The 18,167-nt window shown below is 42.2% G+C and overlaps 2 protein-coding genes across 2 annotated transcripts in view; both read left to right on the top strand.

Moving 5' to 3' along the window:
• Positions 1-1,326: 1,326 nt before the first annotated feature.
• On the top strand, positions 1,327-11,614 carry btbd9 (BTB (POZ) domain containing 9). The gene is made up of 11 exons (XM_044329689.1): positions 1,327-1,494; positions 4,844-5,052; positions 5,573-5,936; positions 6,127-6,394; positions 6,527-6,746; positions 6,909-7,028; positions 7,870-7,979; positions 8,081-8,270; positions 8,457-8,564; positions 9,318-9,396; positions 9,576-11,614. The coding sequence occupies exons 2-11, from the start codon at positions 4,868-4,870 to the stop codon at positions 9,756-9,758; spliced, it is 1,827 nt and encodes a 608-aa protein (XP_044185624.1). The 5' UTR covers positions 1,327-1,494; positions 4,844-4,867; the 3' UTR covers positions 9,759-11,614.
• A 2,668-nt stretch (positions 11,615-14,282) lies between these two features.
• LOC122965564 (AN1-type zinc finger protein 3-like) overlaps positions 14,283-18,167 on the top strand; it is a 13,986-nt gene continuing 10,101 nt past the window's right edge. The window contains exon 1 of the mRNA XM_044329715.1: positions 14,283-14,822. Coding sequence (XP_044185650.1) covers positions 14,755-14,822 — 68 coding nt within the window. The 5' untranslated portion in view covers positions 14,283-14,754. The remainder of the gene's footprint in view (positions 14,823-18,167) is intronic.

The following is an 18,167-nucleotide window of genomic DNA, read 5'->3' as shown; positions in this document are numbered from 1 at the left end:
CTGCCCTAAAATATGAATCAGAGTACATTTCAGTCATAAACAAGTCGGTAGAGAGATGTAACAGAATAGACAACAAAAGAGAAACTCAGTCGTCATACCAGGTTGAGGCTCAGGCACTGTGGGTTCAGGAGTGGGCTGCCTCTGATTGGAAAACACCTGGATGGCAAATGTGAGTGTGGAGGCTCAGAGATAGAAAGACATCCTCATCCAGTGCAAGAATTACTCACTTTAAAGGAGGAAACTGTTCAGAGATCTGGGAGCAGCTGGAGAAACAGTTTTTACTCTGCGCACTGCGCAATAAATGTCAAAAGGAAAACCAATAACAAAGATTAGAAGGGAACAATACACCATTGTAGCGTCTAGTCCAGTGGTTCCCATCCTGGGGGTTGGGACCCCCACAAGGGGTCGCTAGATTATTCAAAGCTGGGTCGTGAGATGATTGGACAGGACAGGATACAGGGCAAGTCTAGATAAATGGGTCTTGAGCTGCTTTTTAAAGGTGTCCACAGAGTCCACAGATCTTTAGTCCAATGGGAGAGAGTTCAAAAATGTTTAGGAGCCACATCCTCAAAGTCACAGTCTCCTTTAGCTTAGATGGAGGAACAACCAGCAAACCCCAATCAGAAGACTTTAGAGACGTGCTGGTAACATAGGGCTCTCTAATGTAAACAGGTGTCTGACCGTGCAGAGCTCTATAGGTGATCACAAGAACTTTGAACTAGATTCTGAATCTGATGGGGAGCTGGCGAAGAGTAATCAGAATCAGTGTAGTCAGACAAAACCTAGACTTTCTGTTATTTTAACGGGGTCACAGGCCAAAAAGGTTGATTTACCTATGTTTTTTTTTTTACTAACAAAACAGTAACAGTAAACAGTAGCAGTTGTAACATGTGAAGAGGGGTCCCAGGTAGACTTTCTGTTATTTTAATGGGGTCACAGGCCAAAAAGGTTGATTTACCTGTTTTTTTTTTACTAACAAAACAGTAACAGTAAACAGTAGCAGTACATACAAATCAGATTTAAATAATATAAATACATATGAAGAATATAAAATGAAAATATTAAAAGACATACATAAAATAAACAAAACAGGAGTACACATATACACAGAATATTCGGTCAGAGGTTTCAGGGGAAAAATGTTCCATAATGATTCAATAGCTTATTAGTTTTCTTTTGTTGTTTAATAAACTGATTTAACAGAGAAAAGGTGAATAAAAAACTTTGCATATAGAATAATGAAATTAATCAGATATTCGGGAGTTAAATGTCTGAATCAAAAGAGGAGGGAGCGGCTTTCTATGCGCCTTTAAAAAAAACTGCCTCTCGAACCGGAAGTGACTGCCGTTGACCCAGATCGGCTTCCGTCGGGATGTTGGAAGAATCGTGACTTTGGTGCTTAATATTTTTCTACTCTCTTGGAAGCCAAACCGCGACTGTAACTGTTTTGATACCGTCTTTACTGAAGCACACGGAGTGGACGGGAGCTGCTTGGTGAGTAACGTTTGTTACGCGAAGTAAACGGACAGAAAACAAACCGTTACTGAGCTGTTAAGCTAACGGCTGCTCGGGTGTCAAATGTCCGCGAGACCAGCGGCTGTAAACAAGACAGATCAATATCCCAGCTAGTCACATTATCCTGTTAGAGTATCGATAACCTGCTATTATGAATAACAGACACTGTGAAAAATACTACATTTTCCTTTAAGCCAGCCTCTGCCTCTCTTTGTATCCTAGTTAGCATTTAGCATTAGCTATGTGCTGTGGAGCCGGTGTTTTGGTGTAACGAGCGACCGTGTTAACTGGTGACACGAACTACTTCTTTCCGGCAGACAAGGCGCGGTTTAGCGCATTGCTGCCTCCCACTGGCGCAGTAACGACATTGCTACATGTGCCCTCTGAGGCCATTGGCTGTATATAAATCATGGATGTATGATAAGAGCTGGATAGAGCGCCGCTGCTCAGCCCAGCAGCCCGTTTTTCCCCGGTGGTCACTCGCGGTATTGGAGCAAAAAAATGCCCCCTGCAGCCCATAAAGCATTTTCCCCATAGACCATCATTATAAAAGAGACGTCTGTGAAACTGTTGACAGGACACCTCGAACTGCAAACAAGGTCAATTTTGACTCTTTCTATTATGAATTTCTGATCCTTGGAGGTTATATATTTGTAAAACTTTCCTTGAGCTGATAAAAGCGAGTGTCATCATAATGTAAAGTCTATTGGCCGAGTGGGAACTCGTGGGCGGGGCCAACAGGAGAAACACTACTGTGAATATTCAGTGGGACGCACAACCCGGAAGCAAACCCGCAAGCTAGAAACTTTTTTGGCGTATGCGCCAGCAGAGCAACTCTTATTGGACTAAATGGACACCGTTTTCGGTCCAGTATCCAGCTCTTACAGAAATATGGACGTCATGTCAGCCCCCCTGAAATGAAATCAAAACATCTGGACTGCTCCCTGCTGGTTGGCTGCAGTATAGGTCCCGCCCCCTCCATGTTAGCGGATGGGACATGACTAAAACATCAAAGTTCACGTTAAATAAATTGATGAAAAAAGACGGTTTCAGTCATTTTAGGTCGTGCTTATCACTTTGATGTTTGTCCAATTTTCTGATACGTTTGCTCTTAATTAGTTATTTGATGATATAAAATGGGGGTGTGACATCATGATTGACAGCTGCTCTCAAACCTCAGTCTGGCAGCGGGACGGTTGAGGTGGCGTGTCCCGCGGGCCGTCATCTTGCCTCCGGACTCTACTGTGCAGACTCTAGCTCCAAATGAGCAGAAGCAAGATGGCAGCTCTTGGAGAGGAGATATTTTAAGAGACGTGTTGTCCATATTTATATACAATCAATGTCTGACACCTGCTGTATGTCTTACAATATAGATCTGTGGTTTTGTTCAAGTACTACTTCCATAGCTCTCTCCCCGTCACCCAGCAGTGTTCTAAGGGAAAAAAATTAATTCCCACTTTGCCCAATTCCATGAATAAACAGTCCTTTCCCCGTTGAGAGCGGGCAGCTATCAAGACATGTTGTACAGACTCCAGGACTCCACAGTATTCACAATTGTGCTTCCTCACTAGCACCAATCCACTCTGCAGTGTCTCAGCAGCTTTAGCCTTGTCAGTTTCATCTCATCTTTCCGAGACGTTTTCACTCTACTGCCAGCTTTAACAGATGGTTGGATGTTGTGTAGATTTCTCCTTCTGCTGTCTGCATCCCACTCTCGCTGCCACTGATGATTCAGTCTCTCACTGGTGATGCTGCGGCACTCCATCCTGCCAAATGGCACCTGCACATCTACACCATCTCTGCCTAAACTCGCAGATAATGAATCTGTGCACAAGACAACTTTACCCAAACCTCCTTCTTCCACCCACCACAGCGCCCACAATAAAGGGACTAATTCTGCAGAGAATATCCCATCAGGCGACTTTCTGTTCTGACAGATTTTTACATGGGACACATATAAGCTGAATCCCACTTTTGTGCTGTCAGGATCACATAATTAGATGCTCTCCTAAAAAGCCTTATCACGGTGCAAAACACAGTGTTAGACAGCGAAATGTAAGCGAGGAAAAAGACATCACCTGCAATAGTTTTGCATCGCTGCTCGTGAGTATGAGCAACAGCAGTGTTTCCCCTATAATTGTACAAAAAACTTTTTTTTTTAAATGCCAAAAATAACACCAAATATCCATTCATTTGGAAATCAATAGCGTTTGGGAGCCTCTGTGCAGCATGTGTGCTCTGAAACGTGAGTTAAGCTCTGCGCCGTTGCCAGGGAAACTCTCGGTAGCCTTTAAAGAATAGCTCAGTGTGTAGTGAGCGTGCGGTTGAGGGAGAGAGAGAGCGTGTGTGTGTGACGGTGAGGTTGCAGCTACCGGAGTAACCTGCCGACCATCTGAGAGCAGACTGAGCAGGCAGAGAGAGGGAGAGTTTCCAGGGAGATGTGAGAGCAGCTGCTCGCTAACAGCTACGTGTGTTTACAGCAGAGAGCAGGAGAGAGGACAGACGTCTCACTCTGCTACTCTGAGCTGCGACTCTGCTGCTGTTACTGCGGATGGTCACAGGGCAGACACTTTGAGTTTATAACGCTAATTATGAACTATATTATGTATTTTATATTATAATTAGAGTTGTTTTATTTGATTAACATGGACACTGATAAGTGAAAATGAACTTAATAGGTTTTATTTCTATTTTTGAAAAAAGCTTAACGACAGCGGGGGCGGTAGCCAAGTCATGTAACACCGTGTATCACTGGTAACACCTTTACACACGGCAACACGTTTTGCTCAGCAACACCCCCGGCTGTCGCTGCCGCCGCCCCAAAGCAGTCAACCAAGAGGAAACACTGAACAGGATGTTGACTGCAGTTCACTTAACGGCCACCGGTGTCACTAATGAGGAGGAATTTCTGCTTCTTACAAATGGAACCTTTAACTTGTGACCATCGGTGTGAACTTGCAACCAGATTCAGTGTTTCCTCTCAAGCAAACCATTTAAAAAGATGAATGTCAGAAAAATAAGTGAAGAAATGTGAATGTTTCTTGTTGGTGACGCCGTTTAATTTAAATAATGTAAAACAAAATGACCAGATGAACATGTACTGTGTTGAACATTCAATTTAAGAGAATTTAAGGCTTTTAAGAAGACACCTACATGTTCTGTTCATTTTCAGCAGCTGCCATCACTACGACAACCACAGACGCATTCGGCTTAAAGTCACCAGTTAGCCGGGTCACCGGTTGAACCGAAACACCGGTGGTACCTCTGCTTTTCATGAGCGACTGTCTGGTTTACTTTGGGTTTTTTAACGTGTCTATTCCTGTGTCAGATGTGACCCTGGCAGCCGTCCACCATGAGTAACAGCCACCCTCTGCGTCCACTGGCCTCCGTGTCGGAGATCGACCACATCCACCTGCTGTCGGAGCAGCTGGGAGCCCTGGTGCTTGGCGAGGAGTACAGCGATGTCACCTTCATCGTGGAGGGGAAGCGCTTCCCAGCTCACCGGGTCATCCTGGCAGCTCGCTGTCACTACTTCAGGTAACAGCTAAAGGACAAGTTCACAGTGTTTCAGATGTGTCTTAACACAACAGTCAGGAGCCCAAATGAACAGCTAAACATGTTTTTCTTGCTGTAATCATTCCTCCTGTTCATACTGACCATTAGAAGATCCCTTCATAATGAACTTACAATGGAAGTGATGGGGGACTAAATCCACAGTCCTCCTTCTATGCAAAAATCTATTTAAAAGTTTAGTGAAGCTAATTTGAAGCTTCAGCGTCCAAATGAGTCAAATCAAGTAGATATCTTTCGACGTTACAGTCTTTTTAGTGCCAAAGTCCCTCTTTTTGTTACTATACTTCCACCTGCAGCTCAGCAGGGAAACACTGTCCGAGGAAACACAAAGAGGGAATCTGATACTAAAAAGACAGGAGGAACGATTACAGCGAGTAAAACCTCTTTCACTGTTCATATGGACACCTGACTGTTGTTTTAAGACACACTTAAAAACTTACAATCACTGAAAACTCTTTAACATTTGATTTCTGGCTCCTTTTAGGGCCCTTTTGTATGGCGGGATGAAGGAGTCCCAGCCCCAGGCGGAGGTCTGTCTGGAGGAGACGCGGGCCGAAGCCTTCTCCATGCTGCTAAACTACCTGTATACGGGCCGGGCCAGCCTCAGCTCTGCCCGGGAAGAGGTGCTACTGGACTTCCTGGGTCTGGCTCACCGTTATGGCCTCCAGCCGTTGGAGGACTCCACCTCCGAGTTCCTCCGCACCATCCTGCACACCAACAACGTCTGCCTGGTTTTTGACGTGGCCAGTCTCTACTCTCTGAGCACGCTCAGTGCAGCCTGCTGTGCCTATATGGATAGACACGCGCCTGAAGTGTTGAACTCTGACGGTTTCCTCATGCTCTCCAAGGTAAGAGGCGGCAGGATGACGGAATCGGTGTATGAAGAGTTTTATTTAGTACATTAGGAATATTTGGTTTATAGTGATATGAAATGCAGGAAGTCAAGCAAATACTCATGATTGAGAAGCTGTAAGCGCCACATTTAGTATTTTTTGACTTAAACAACGTAATGACTAAAATGTGTGTGTGTGTATACAGACTGCTCTGCTGACCGTGGTCAGGCGGGACTCGTTCGCTGCCAGTGAGAAGGAGATCTTTCAGGCCTTGTGCCGCTGGTGCCGGCAGCACGGGGAAGGTGCCGAAACCCAGGAGGTGATGGCGGCGGTGAGGCTGCCGCTCATGACGCTGACGGAGATGCTGAACGTCGTGAGACCGTCCGGCCTTCTGAGCCCAGACGACCTGCTGGACGCCATCAAGATGCGTTCTGAGAGCCGAAACATGGACCTCAACTACCGGGGCATGCTCAGTGAGTGCTCTTCCTCCTTCATCTGTTTATTAACACCAGCAGGCATCACATCAAGCATCAAAACATGTTATATGGTTTATTTTCTGTGTGTTTAAAATAAATCTACGTACGTGTCTTCTTCTGTGGTTTCAGTCCCGGAGGAGAACATCGCCACCATGAAGTACGGAGCTCAGGTGGTAAAAGGGGAGCTGAAGTCGGCGCTGCTGGACGGAGACACCCAGAACTACGACCTGGACCACGGCTTCTCCAGACATCCCATCGAGGAGGACGGCCGGGCGGGGATCCAGGTCAAACTGGGCCAGTCGTCCATCATCAACCACATCCGTCTCCTGCTGTGGGACAGAGACAGCCGGTAAGACAAACCTGTCTCACCCTGTTTTTAGACATATTTAGTATATTTTATGGATTATTGAAGCACATACTAGAGTTAAACAGTACAAAAGTTAATGTTCTGTTGACTTTATATCATGACAAACTGAGTCTGAGGTTGAAATGTCACTCTCGGTTCTTTAAGGTCGTACTCCTACTACATCGAGGTGTCCATGGACGAGCTGGACTGGGTTCGTGTCGTGGATCATTCGAAGTTCCTCTGCCGCTCTTGGCAGAACCTCTACTTCACACCGCGGGTTTGCAGGTAAACCACAGCTACACCGATTGGCTCAGAGTTCAGTTACACCTGCAGTTAGTAATATTTGCCCTGAGTCACTGTGGAAACTTTGTGGCGTTTTTTTTTTTTTTTTTTTGAATGTCCACCCTGCTCGAGCAAGGAAACCACGGCTCATAAACGAGAAACACACACACACACACGTACCCCCATCGTCCTGCCAGCCTGGAAAATTTTGGCATCAAGATGAGTCAAAACAAATCTGATCCCATCTCTGTAATTATTGCCGAGCTCGTCTCCGCTCTTCGCCATAACTTGCTTTAACCTGACGTACGTACTAATTTAGGGTGTTTTGAGGTCGTTGCAGCACTTTGTTTGGATTATATTCTCAGTGTTTACAAACCGCACAGCTGTTTGTCTGGATGAAGAATACAGAAAATCATATTTTCTAGCATTTCAGTTCCAGCGTCCTTGTTCTTACCTGTTCAAACAAACCAACATAAAACTGGAGACTCTCCAGATTTGGTATAATGTGCTGCGGCCATGCCTGTCTGAGATAACAGAGTGTAAACATCCAAACGGATGTCAGAAGATATGAGTCAAGCTTTCCCAGAGGAATGTAGTAATGCTGTTTCACCTTTATACTCATTATACTATAGAGAAAACAGTGTTAAAAGCACATTTTCATGTATTTTCACCCTAAAACAAAGAAGATATATATTTGTTGTACACTAATATATGAGTTCTTGGGAGTAAAGGAATCAGTTCAAACAGTAAATTATCTTCATATCATTCATATCTGCTTTAAATATTGGATTATTGTTGTTGTTTTCCTGTTCACTCATATCTCGTGTTGCTCTTGGTGTCTCAGGTACGTTCGCATCGTGGGGACACACAACACGGTAAACAAGGTCTTCCACCTCGTGGCCTTTGAATGCATGTTTACCAACCGCTCGTACACCCTGGAGAACGGACTTCTGGGTAAGTCGCAGAAACAGATTTAAGGTTGTCTCTCATCTTTTAGTCTAACTCGCTGGCTGGTGATGTCTGAGAGTGCGTGACCTTGCGCCTCATGTGTGCAGTTCCCGGTGAGAACGTGGCGACCGTGGCGTCGTGCGCCAGTGTCATCGAGGGTGTCAGCCGGAGCAGAAACGCTTTGCTCAACGGCGACACGCGCAACTACGACTGGGACTCCGGCTACACCTGCCATCAGCTGGGCTCCGGGGCCATCGTCATCCAGCTGGCTCAGCCCTACTCCATCGGATCCTTAAGGTAGACCAGGTCTCACCATCATCATCATCATCATCATCATCATCAGCTCCAAGTGTGGTTCATAAACTGATGATTGGCAAACCAGTATTCATGCTTTTCTGTCCAACATCATATCAATCTACAGTGTGAAAAAGCATTAAAACCTGGCGTACAGTGATCATAACGAGCGTTCCTCTGGTTGTTCAGGCTGCTGCTGTGGGACTGTGACGAACGCTCCTACAGTTACTACATCGAAGTCTCCACCAATCAGCAGCAGTGGACGAAGGTGGTCGATCGCACCAGGGTGGCCTGTCGGTGAGGCTCCGCACGCTTTTAATCATTGAACACACGTGTTTTTAAGCTGTTAAAGCAGCATGAGGAGTCAAAATAATGACCAGTAATTAAAAGATTTTATCTTTTATTTTATACTGACTGTGTTAGTAACTAAAGCCTGTGCATGCATCACTGTAGTTACATCAGACAAAGGTTTTTACATCTACATTTTTTTCATATTAACTAACATGGTTTATTTTTACTCAGTTTTAAAATTTTTGGCGAAGTCTTGAACTTAAACAACAGAGGAACAAATTCTCAGCACACGTTTTCTTCTTCACATCTAATTGTTTTATTTTGATAATTGATTAATCTTTTTTTTTTTTAATGTCCAAATTCTCTGATTCCAGCTTCTCAAATGTGAATATTTTCTGTTTCTTTAGTCTCTATGACAGTAAACTGAACATCTTTGGGTTGTTTACTGTTAGTCGGGACAAAACTAGGAACTGGAGGACGTCACGTTGGGCTTTGGGAAAACAATGGTCGACATTTTTCACCATTCTCAACAACTAATCGATGAATTGAAAAGATAATCGACTGATTAATCGATAATGAAAATAATCGTTTGTTGCAGCCCTTGCAGATATAATGGTATTTACAAATGTGTCAGTTGTAAGAAAGTGCAGTACATAAATGTATAATTGTCCACCAGTAAAACCAGTGTGACAGACACACATGAAATTCAGTCGATCTTTCATGTTGTTGTTTTTATATTTTTACCACCTTGTCTTCCAGATCGTGGCAGACGTTGAAGTTTGATAAGCAGCCAGCCTCCTTCATACGGATCGTGGGGACTCATAACACTGCTAATGAGGTGAAGACACTGTTTACTAAAGACGTTTGTCTTCTTCTGCTTCTTCAAAACTGTGGAAAAAAACCATCAGTTTGTAACTAAATCCGTGTCGGTGGCTCTTTGTTCTAGAAGACAGTAGAATCTCCTAGAAACAGGGTTTTGTGTCGTCAGTGTTTGACTTGACTCTGATGTCTCTGCAGGTGTTCCACTGTGTTCACTTCGAGTGTCCGGCCCAGCTGGACACGGAGGTTAACGAAGGCACCCCGGGCCTCGACTCCTCCGATTCCGGGGCCGCCACCCAGCAGCCGCGACCTCAGCGACCTTCGCGCACACACAGCCTGCTGCCCTCCCAGTCCTCTCCCCCCTCATCCTCTTCCTCATAGTCACATCATTAAGAACCCCTTGCCGCCTCCCCCCCCCTCGCCCCCCCCTCCTTGTCGGAAGGTGTAGAGAGGAAGGGAGACCTCAGAATGCCATTTTGCACAGCCTTCATTATTCAGACTGCACTGCTTCAACGCTGCTAAAGGCGATCGTCTCATTGTCATAAACCATGATCCTTCTGTCATAAGTGCAACATTAGAGACTGGTATATCTGTAACAGCAGCATTTAAGACTCCAGTCTTCCCAGTTTTGAGACTGAAAGTTAGGTATTACATCCACTGGCTCATACATTTCTTTATTTTTTTGTTTTTTTGTTTTTTTGTGAAGGTACTTTTTAGCTACTAAGACTCAAGTTTTATCCCTTCAAAACCCCGAGTCATCAAGGTGGAATCTTTACTTCTCCAAAGATGAGGCACACACACTGAAATGCGGTTATACTGGACCACCAAAGAGCAGTAAGACCAGCAGGGTGGTGGTGATGGTGGTAGTGGTGGGGGGGGGGGGGGGGGGGGGGGATTCCTATCTGAATTTTACCAGTTAATATTTCCAAAAAAAAAAAAAAGCTGGATTTTATCCTTAAACAAGCTATTTTTTTAAGAAACTGTCTTAAAATGACTCTACTCACTTTTCATACCATCGAGCTAGCAGAGTAGCAGTCAAGTATTTTTCAAAGTTTGGAATTCAATTTCTTCAAAGGTTCTTGCCAAAGCTGTGGAGCTAATGCATTCTGTGACATTTGTATGCAAATAGCACTTAATCCAATTATGCATTTGCATATTGAATAATAGCTGTTGAGTATTTGTCGACAGGCTTTCACACCTGAAACCAAAACCTGTAAAACCTGTGGTCCTCATCCGGTGTGACTTTTTTTTTTTTTTTTGATAGTTAAAATTCATACCTCAAGAAAAAAACTTTGCTAAAAACTAAACTTAGATTGAATTAATTTAGTATTTTAAGCACTTGAATAGCTTAGCACAGATGAATGATGGGGGTGGGGGGGGGGGGTGGGTCAATTAGGCTGACAGACTCGGACCAAATCATGTATGCACTCAGGCTGCGAGAAGAAAGTTTCTAGTACACGAGCAGCTGCTATCGGCACTTTATTTTACTCAAGTATACAGAAATAAAGGTTGCAGCTTGGGTCTTCTGACTGAAGTACAGTACTGGAGTGCTGGATGTGGTTTTCTTTGTATGTTAAATTAATTTAAACAGTTCCTCTCTCTCGGATCTGTCAGGTTTGAGCTGTCTTTTGTGTGTTTTTTTTTTTTTTGGAGGTTTGTTTTTAAGTTAAGCTATCAGTGCTGTGGTTCCTGTTTTTGATTCCTTTGTGTCCTGATGTTGCACTTTGTCTTTAAAAAAAAAAAAAAAAAAAAAAATTTTTTTTTTTTTTTTTTTGGAAACCTTTTCTTCGATGTTGAATAACCTGAAATACCTAATGACCCTGAGTGACCCACTGATGTTTCTACAAGCCTTCGTTAGTCATCCTCATCTACATTTTTAGAAGATTACCTGTTAGTTGGATGAAGTCTTCCTTAATAACTAACCAGAGAACTGAAATAGGGCTTTGTTCAGGTTACATAGTAATGTAGAGAACACACTCCCATCTAACTTTGTGTATGTGTATAGTTTTTCTTAATATATATATTAGTTTTGACCATTGTTGTGTGATTTGCATTTCACTGCCTCTTGTTCAATACATTGCCTGTCAAAAATGTGATTATGAAAACAACTGATATTGTTTATTAATGTACATTGCTGTGAGGGGGTCACACCCGTGTGCTTGACTGTATCGCTGCTGTTCAAAAACACACAGTGGAGATCTTTGATACAAGCAATACAGTGATCTCATCTTCTGTAACCGCTTGAGAGCTTCTGTTTCATTCATAACGGTGGTGATTGATCACGTCTTCATCTGGCTCCGTTGATGGGCGGGATCGGCCGGAGAGGAGCCGTTTAGTTGTCATGAAAACACTTTAAAAAGAACTTTTTTAATCTGGAGTCTCTCAGATAACGTTTATCGCAGGGAATGATCCTTGTCTGCGTTGCCTAAATAACTGCATAGATTATCTCCGCCTGTACAAACAGAGACTAAGAGGTTTCAGTCACAACAGCGGGACAAACTGAATTTTTTTGGGCAGAGATGTTATCGAGGGAAAATCCACCTATTTGAGCGGCAGAGTTTACATGTCTGACTGCCGTGACGGGAGACTTTTAAAGTGCATCAACAGATCAAGTTTTGTTTACCTTGGTGGGTTTTTTCTTTAATCGCAGATCAAAAGCATAATTCTACTGAGGATTTTACCCGTCTTTAGTGGCTGGAGTACCCAGCAGGCAAAGCATGCAGGTTTACCATTAAGATGATTAATTGCAAATTTATCGAATATTCAATTAGCAGAAAATTAATCTGCAACTAATTAGATTTTGAATTTTAAATCATTTAAACAGAGCCAAATATCTGCTGGTTTCAGCTGCTTAAATGTGAGAATTTGATGCCTTTCTTTGTCGTAAATGACAGTAAATTGAATGTAAAGACGCCACCTTGGACTGTGTAAAATTATGAAGAGCATTATTTTTACTCTCTTCCCGCTGACTGTACACTACCATATGACAAAGTTGGCAACTAGCTGGCGGAGCAGCCAAAGAGCCAGATATTTCCCTCAGGAGCTGATGGATCAGAGCTGCAGGGAGATTAAATTTGGACTTTCATTTATCAGGTCACCTTAAACATAACGCCAGCTAAATGATAGTGTTGCTCTGCGTCTTTGTTTCGCCTCCCCAAAGTGGCCAAAAAACAAATGAATGCAGGTTTTTATCAAACTAAAACTACAACAAGAGAGTTAATCTGTCACTGTCTGCTGCTATATAACTGATCAAGAGATGCAGTTGAACAGCTTTGTTGTGATTGACAGCACTTAAAGAGACTCACAAACTGCAAAAACAGTGATGTTAAAAATGTCAGTTTCTCATTTGATAATAATGAAAATGTTGTAATGGACCCAGTGGAGGAAAGTAACTAAGTACATGTACTTAAGTACAATATTGATGTACTTTACTTACCACTCCACTACATTTCAGAGGGAAATATTGTACTTTCTACTCCACTACATTTATTTGACAGCTTTAGTTACTTTTCAGATGCAGATTTGACACAATGGATAATATAACAAGCTTTTAAAATACAACACATTGTTAAAGATGAAACCAGTGGTTTCCAACCTTTTTTTGGCTTTTGACGTCTTACAAAAAGCAGTGTGTAGTCGGGGTCACATTTCACATGTCTATGAGTTGTTAACAGCTCCACCAAATAGTGATTTTTCCCTCTAAACTTCTCACATGCTTTCATTTCAATAAATCTTCAAATGATCCAATATTTCACCACAAATCAAAGATTAGAGAAAAAGTCCAGAAACTGAAAACAGATTTGTGTATCAGAACTTTGTTTTTTCTTCTTTCCTCTCCCATTAATCATCTCACGACCCCTCAGATTTATCTGCTGACCCTTTGGAGGGGCCCCGACCCCTAGGTTGGGAACCAGTGGACTAAACTAGCTAACTGTATATAAAGTAGTGTAAACTAGCTCCACCTCCAGCAGCTACAACAGTAACATGCTGCTCTAACACTGATGCTTCACTATTAATAATCTAATGATGTCATATATAATAATATATCAGTCAGAGGGACCAAACCACTACTTTTACTGCAATACTTTAACTACATCAAGCTCATAATACTTATGTACTTTTAGTGTAGTAGGATTTTTCATGCAGGACTTTTTACAATGGAGTATTTTTACATTTCAGTATTGGTACTTTTACTTAAGTGAAGGATCTGAGTACTTCTTCCTCCACTGAATGGATCTCAGGTTGATTTGATTTTCTTTGATTAATTACAAATGTCTTACAGTGTGAAAGATTTCGCATTGATCAGGTTAAACAGATTACACTACATTATAACTGAATATAGCAACTCTTGATTCTAACTTTGCAATTTATTGATGTTTTTTTAGCGTTTAACATTGCATTACATCTCAGATTGTGTCTGTTTTGGCTTCGTTTCGTTGGGCAATATTGACATTCCTGGTTTGATGGACGCGTTTCTGGTGTTACACCGTATTTGGTAACCCATGAGATTTTGTGACCTACAGTGTTAAAAGAAGCACTCAGATCCTTTACTTGAGTAAAATCACCAATACCACAATGTAAAAAGACTTCATTACAAGTAAAAATCCTGCATGTAAAATCCTACTTAAAATACTACGGTAAAAGTACTAATTTTTTAGAAAATCAGGCTTTTCCGCCAAATTAGTACCTTTACTTTAGTACTTTAAGTAGATTTAGCTGGTAATGTTATATACTTTTACTTAAGTATGATTTTAAATGCAGTGTGTTTACTTGTAATAAAGTATTTTTACATATTTGTACTTGAGCAAAGGATCTGAGTACTTCTTCCAACACTGCAGGTCACAAAATCTCATGGGTAACCAAATACGGTGTAACACCGGCCCAGCATACCTCACAGCAGCGACGTGTGAATGGGGGTGGTCCTGAACTGTAAAGAGGGGAAGTCCTTCCTCTGTCTATTTATTTTTTCTTTTCTCGTACCCACCCACGTATTTAACGTCGACATAATTGTGTTTTATCCGTATCGGTTGACAGCTGTCGGTTTTTCTACGGTTTTTAGTGTCGAGTAAAACCCCCGGACGCCCCTCTGTTTTCTTGTGTCGGTCGTAACGTCCAAACGTCCAGCAGCTGATTGCTAACGTCCCCGTTCAAACGGTTTTCCTTCACTTCAAGCAAAAGATTTTTCTTTGTGGCCGAAAAGGGCCTAGCTCGCCACCTTTTTTCACCGATTTATGGACTTTAAAGCAAAGAGGACATTTTTATTTTTTGTCTAACTTGACCGTTGGATCGGTTTTTTTTCCCCTTCATTGAGCGACCAGGCCGCGGACTCATCCCCGGCCTCGCGTTTCCATATCTGGGGGTTTTTGTGTTGGAAGTCATGGGAGACACTAGTGAACGAAGCAAACCTCCGAGCCTACCTCCCCGGTGTCCCTGTGGATTTTGGGGGTAAGAGTTAAACCTAATATAAACTATATTAAACCCGTTGTGGTTTAACTGAAAGGATGAAATATGCTCAACGGGTTCAACTAGTCCAAACCCATTGTTGTTGTTCTGTTGTATGTTACAGGCCGAGGGTGGGGGGTTGGGAAGTTGGCTAATAAATAACCCTTCTAGCTTGAAAACTAGCCACATTTCCACTGTTTAACAAGTTTATGAAGCCACTTTAGTCGTCTTAAGGGCCGGCTGTGTTTTTCAGCCGTGCTATATCGTATTTTAACGCAATTTGTGAACCCAGGAGATGACGTACCGAGAGAGAAAATGATTTACTGCCAGCAGGCTCCTTTTAAACCTGCCCTGTTTTCTTTGAAGCAGCCATAAAAACACATTACTTCTGTTAAACCCTCACACTGAGCTCTGCTGATAAAATCTGTGGTTTTATTTCTTGAGTTATTTTACACACTTGTCTTGTCAAGTGGTGGATGTGTGTTGCATACCGGATGTGATTCACTGATGTCTCCTGTGTTACCCCATAGGAAAAATGACTACATATAACCCTTTAAAAACGATTTAACAACGACACTGAACAAACACGACTGACTGCTCCTCCCTTGTTAAGTCACGCAATAGCAGAAAAACCACACATAAGATTATTACTGTCATCCAATTAACCATACACACACCAGAAGCCCTGTGGGACTATTAACAAATGAGTGATTTTCAGGTTGGCAACACACAACCATGATGTCAAATACAACCAGGACGGTAATAGCCTCCATGTTTTGAGGTATTATCAATGCAGAACATTGTCATATGACTTGTCATTTGATTACCAAGCTCCTCGCTTCACCCCCTCCCTCCCCCCCCTCCCCCCTTTTCAGCCCACAGCCCCCAATTGCCTTCATTTTGTGGTAAGCAAACTGGAACCAGTAACCCACCTGTCAATGTCAGGTGACACAAATGGCAGCATAGTGTGTTTACAGCCCTGCCTCGGCTCAGATTAACACCTGGCCTGAGGCTGCTGGCTGTCCTGTCCCACTTCACACATGTCACAGAGACTCCAGGCCTCTTAAAAAGATCTTGAATGAGGTTACGTTTGTCTTTTTGAAGGATTGAATTCAGTATTGGAGCTCGTTCAAAAGCCTGGATTGCAGACTCTCTCCCAGTATTAATGACATGCTTCTCCCCACAGTGAATACGTGTTATTTGTGCTTCGTTCAAGGTACAGATAGACTGATACAGAGCTCTGGTGGTTCTTTGTAGCAGTCCAGATTAAGATTTTACCTTTTTTATGTGATAATTAATCAATTTTCACCACCCCTTTAACACTTAAAGGTGCAAAAGCCTCAAATAATATGAAAAGCAGGTGTTCCCAACCATGTGCTGAATGTATGCAGTGTTTAATTCCATCCAAAAACCTGATGATATCATCGACTACTTCCTCTTCTTTCAGTGAAGCTGTGCTAATCTGTGAAATCACCTGAGAACGTTTGGTGCTCTGAAGCAGAGCATTCCTATACAGATATTTATTTGGGAGCATTTAAAGGAGACATATTCTGCACATTTCCAGGTTTATATTTTTGACCTGGGGCTCTACTGGAATATCTTTGCATGATTTACAGTTCAAAAAACTCCTTATTTATCTTCTACTGGTCCTTTATGCAGCCCCTCAGTTCAACCTCTGTCTGAAACAGGCCGTTTTAGCTCCTGTCTCTTTAAGACCCCGCCTCCTGATGAGCCCGCTCTGTTCTGATTGGTCAGCTTCTGAAAGCTTTGTCGTCAACAAACCAAGAAACAAACTATAGTAGCAGGCTTTCACTACTATTACCTCAAATACATCCGTACATGTTTGAGCCAAAATCTGATCTGTAATACGCGAGTAAACAACGCAAATAACACACGGAACAACCTTAGCAACCACCTTAGCAACCAACGAGCAGACAACAGCTCGTCAGCAAGGTAGTAAACGGTTGCAAATGAAGCGTTCAGTGCGAGTGACTTTCAGGGAGCATTTCTACATATGTTAACCTGACGTTTTGGAACGTTGACCATGTTTAACAACGTTACAGTATATAAATAACAAAAAACAGAAATATGTCCCCTTTGTAAAAACATCTAGCTAATAAATACATATCAGCAGATATTCATTTCATCTTTTTTTTTCATTCTTGCCTTCGGTTTGGTTATTTAGGAACAATGACCATGATAAGAACTAAATCGTTCACTTTACAGCTAAAAAAAGACTCGTCAGTGCTCTCTGGTTGTGGTGTAGTATCTGCAGTTAGCTGATATCAGATAATATATCTGCCCTGCAGAAATATTTATTGATCTAGCTCTAGTGAGCAGCCTGTTAAGGCAAGGTGACCCACTGCACCTATTATTATCGCTGTCAGTGAACCCAGGACACAACAAAACATGAATTATAGAGTTTTATTGTGTTTTCATGTATGGCTGCATTATCCAGAGCTCAGTATTGGCATGATGTCATAAAGCTGCTGCATGTCAGGTTAATGCTCTGCTGGAAGTTGTAGCTGATCAAACCTCTAACAGCTTCTCAAATACAAAGATTTGCTTGTTTTGTCTTTTGTTCAATAGGTTTGAGTTTATGACTGATGGTTAAAGCGAGCGAATGATTTTACTGCTCCGTGTTGGCCTCACTTAACCTTTCACGGGCATTTCCTCATTATTTTCGACATTTTAATCACTATTATCAATTAGTAAGTCAAGAATATTGAGAGGAATGTTGAAAAGAAATGTTACAGTATCAGTTCGATGGGGGTTCAAGGTTAGTGGCTTGTTCTCTGTTTGTTCTGTCACTTTACATGCTGCTATCTGATGAAGCGGTTGTGTTTTAACCACCGTAACGACATATTTCACTCGGTTGTGGCACTTTTTCAACGAGCATAATCGAATCTTCTCATCTAGTCTCATAGACACTCCTTATGTCACCTCATTTGGATAAATTCAGACTTATCAATTTGACTTGTAATCCTGTTTGAGCTTTATCACAGATCAAGCGATACCGATATGTAATTAGATTAGTTTTGGGCTGGCATGTGGATCTTGAGTAGATTTGCCTCCTGAAATATTTGTCTGTGTATGTAAATTTAATTTCGTTTTAGTATGAACTCTCCTTGAACATCTGGTTTTCTCCTCGTCAAAAAATGAATTCCCATTCTGAGAATTTGATTATGCACTTTGTTGTAATGTCTTTATTTGATCCACTGTTGGATATAGAAATGTGGAAAAGCAGTGTTTTTTGGCTTTTAACATTCTTAGACTTTCAGAATAAATTAATCATCTTGTTTCCAGCTCATCCTTATCTTAAACAAATTAAATTGAGGAATAGTAAAT

The sequence above is a fragment of the Thunnus albacares genome, chromosome 16, assembly GCF_914725855.1.
Source record: "Thunnus albacares chromosome 16, fThuAlb1.1, whole genome shotgun sequence".
Classification (NCBI taxonomy): domain Eukaryota; kingdom Metazoa; phylum Chordata; class Actinopteri; order Scombriformes; family Scombridae; genus Thunnus; species Thunnus albacares.
This window is presented reverse-complemented; position numbering and strand designations above follow the sequence as displayed.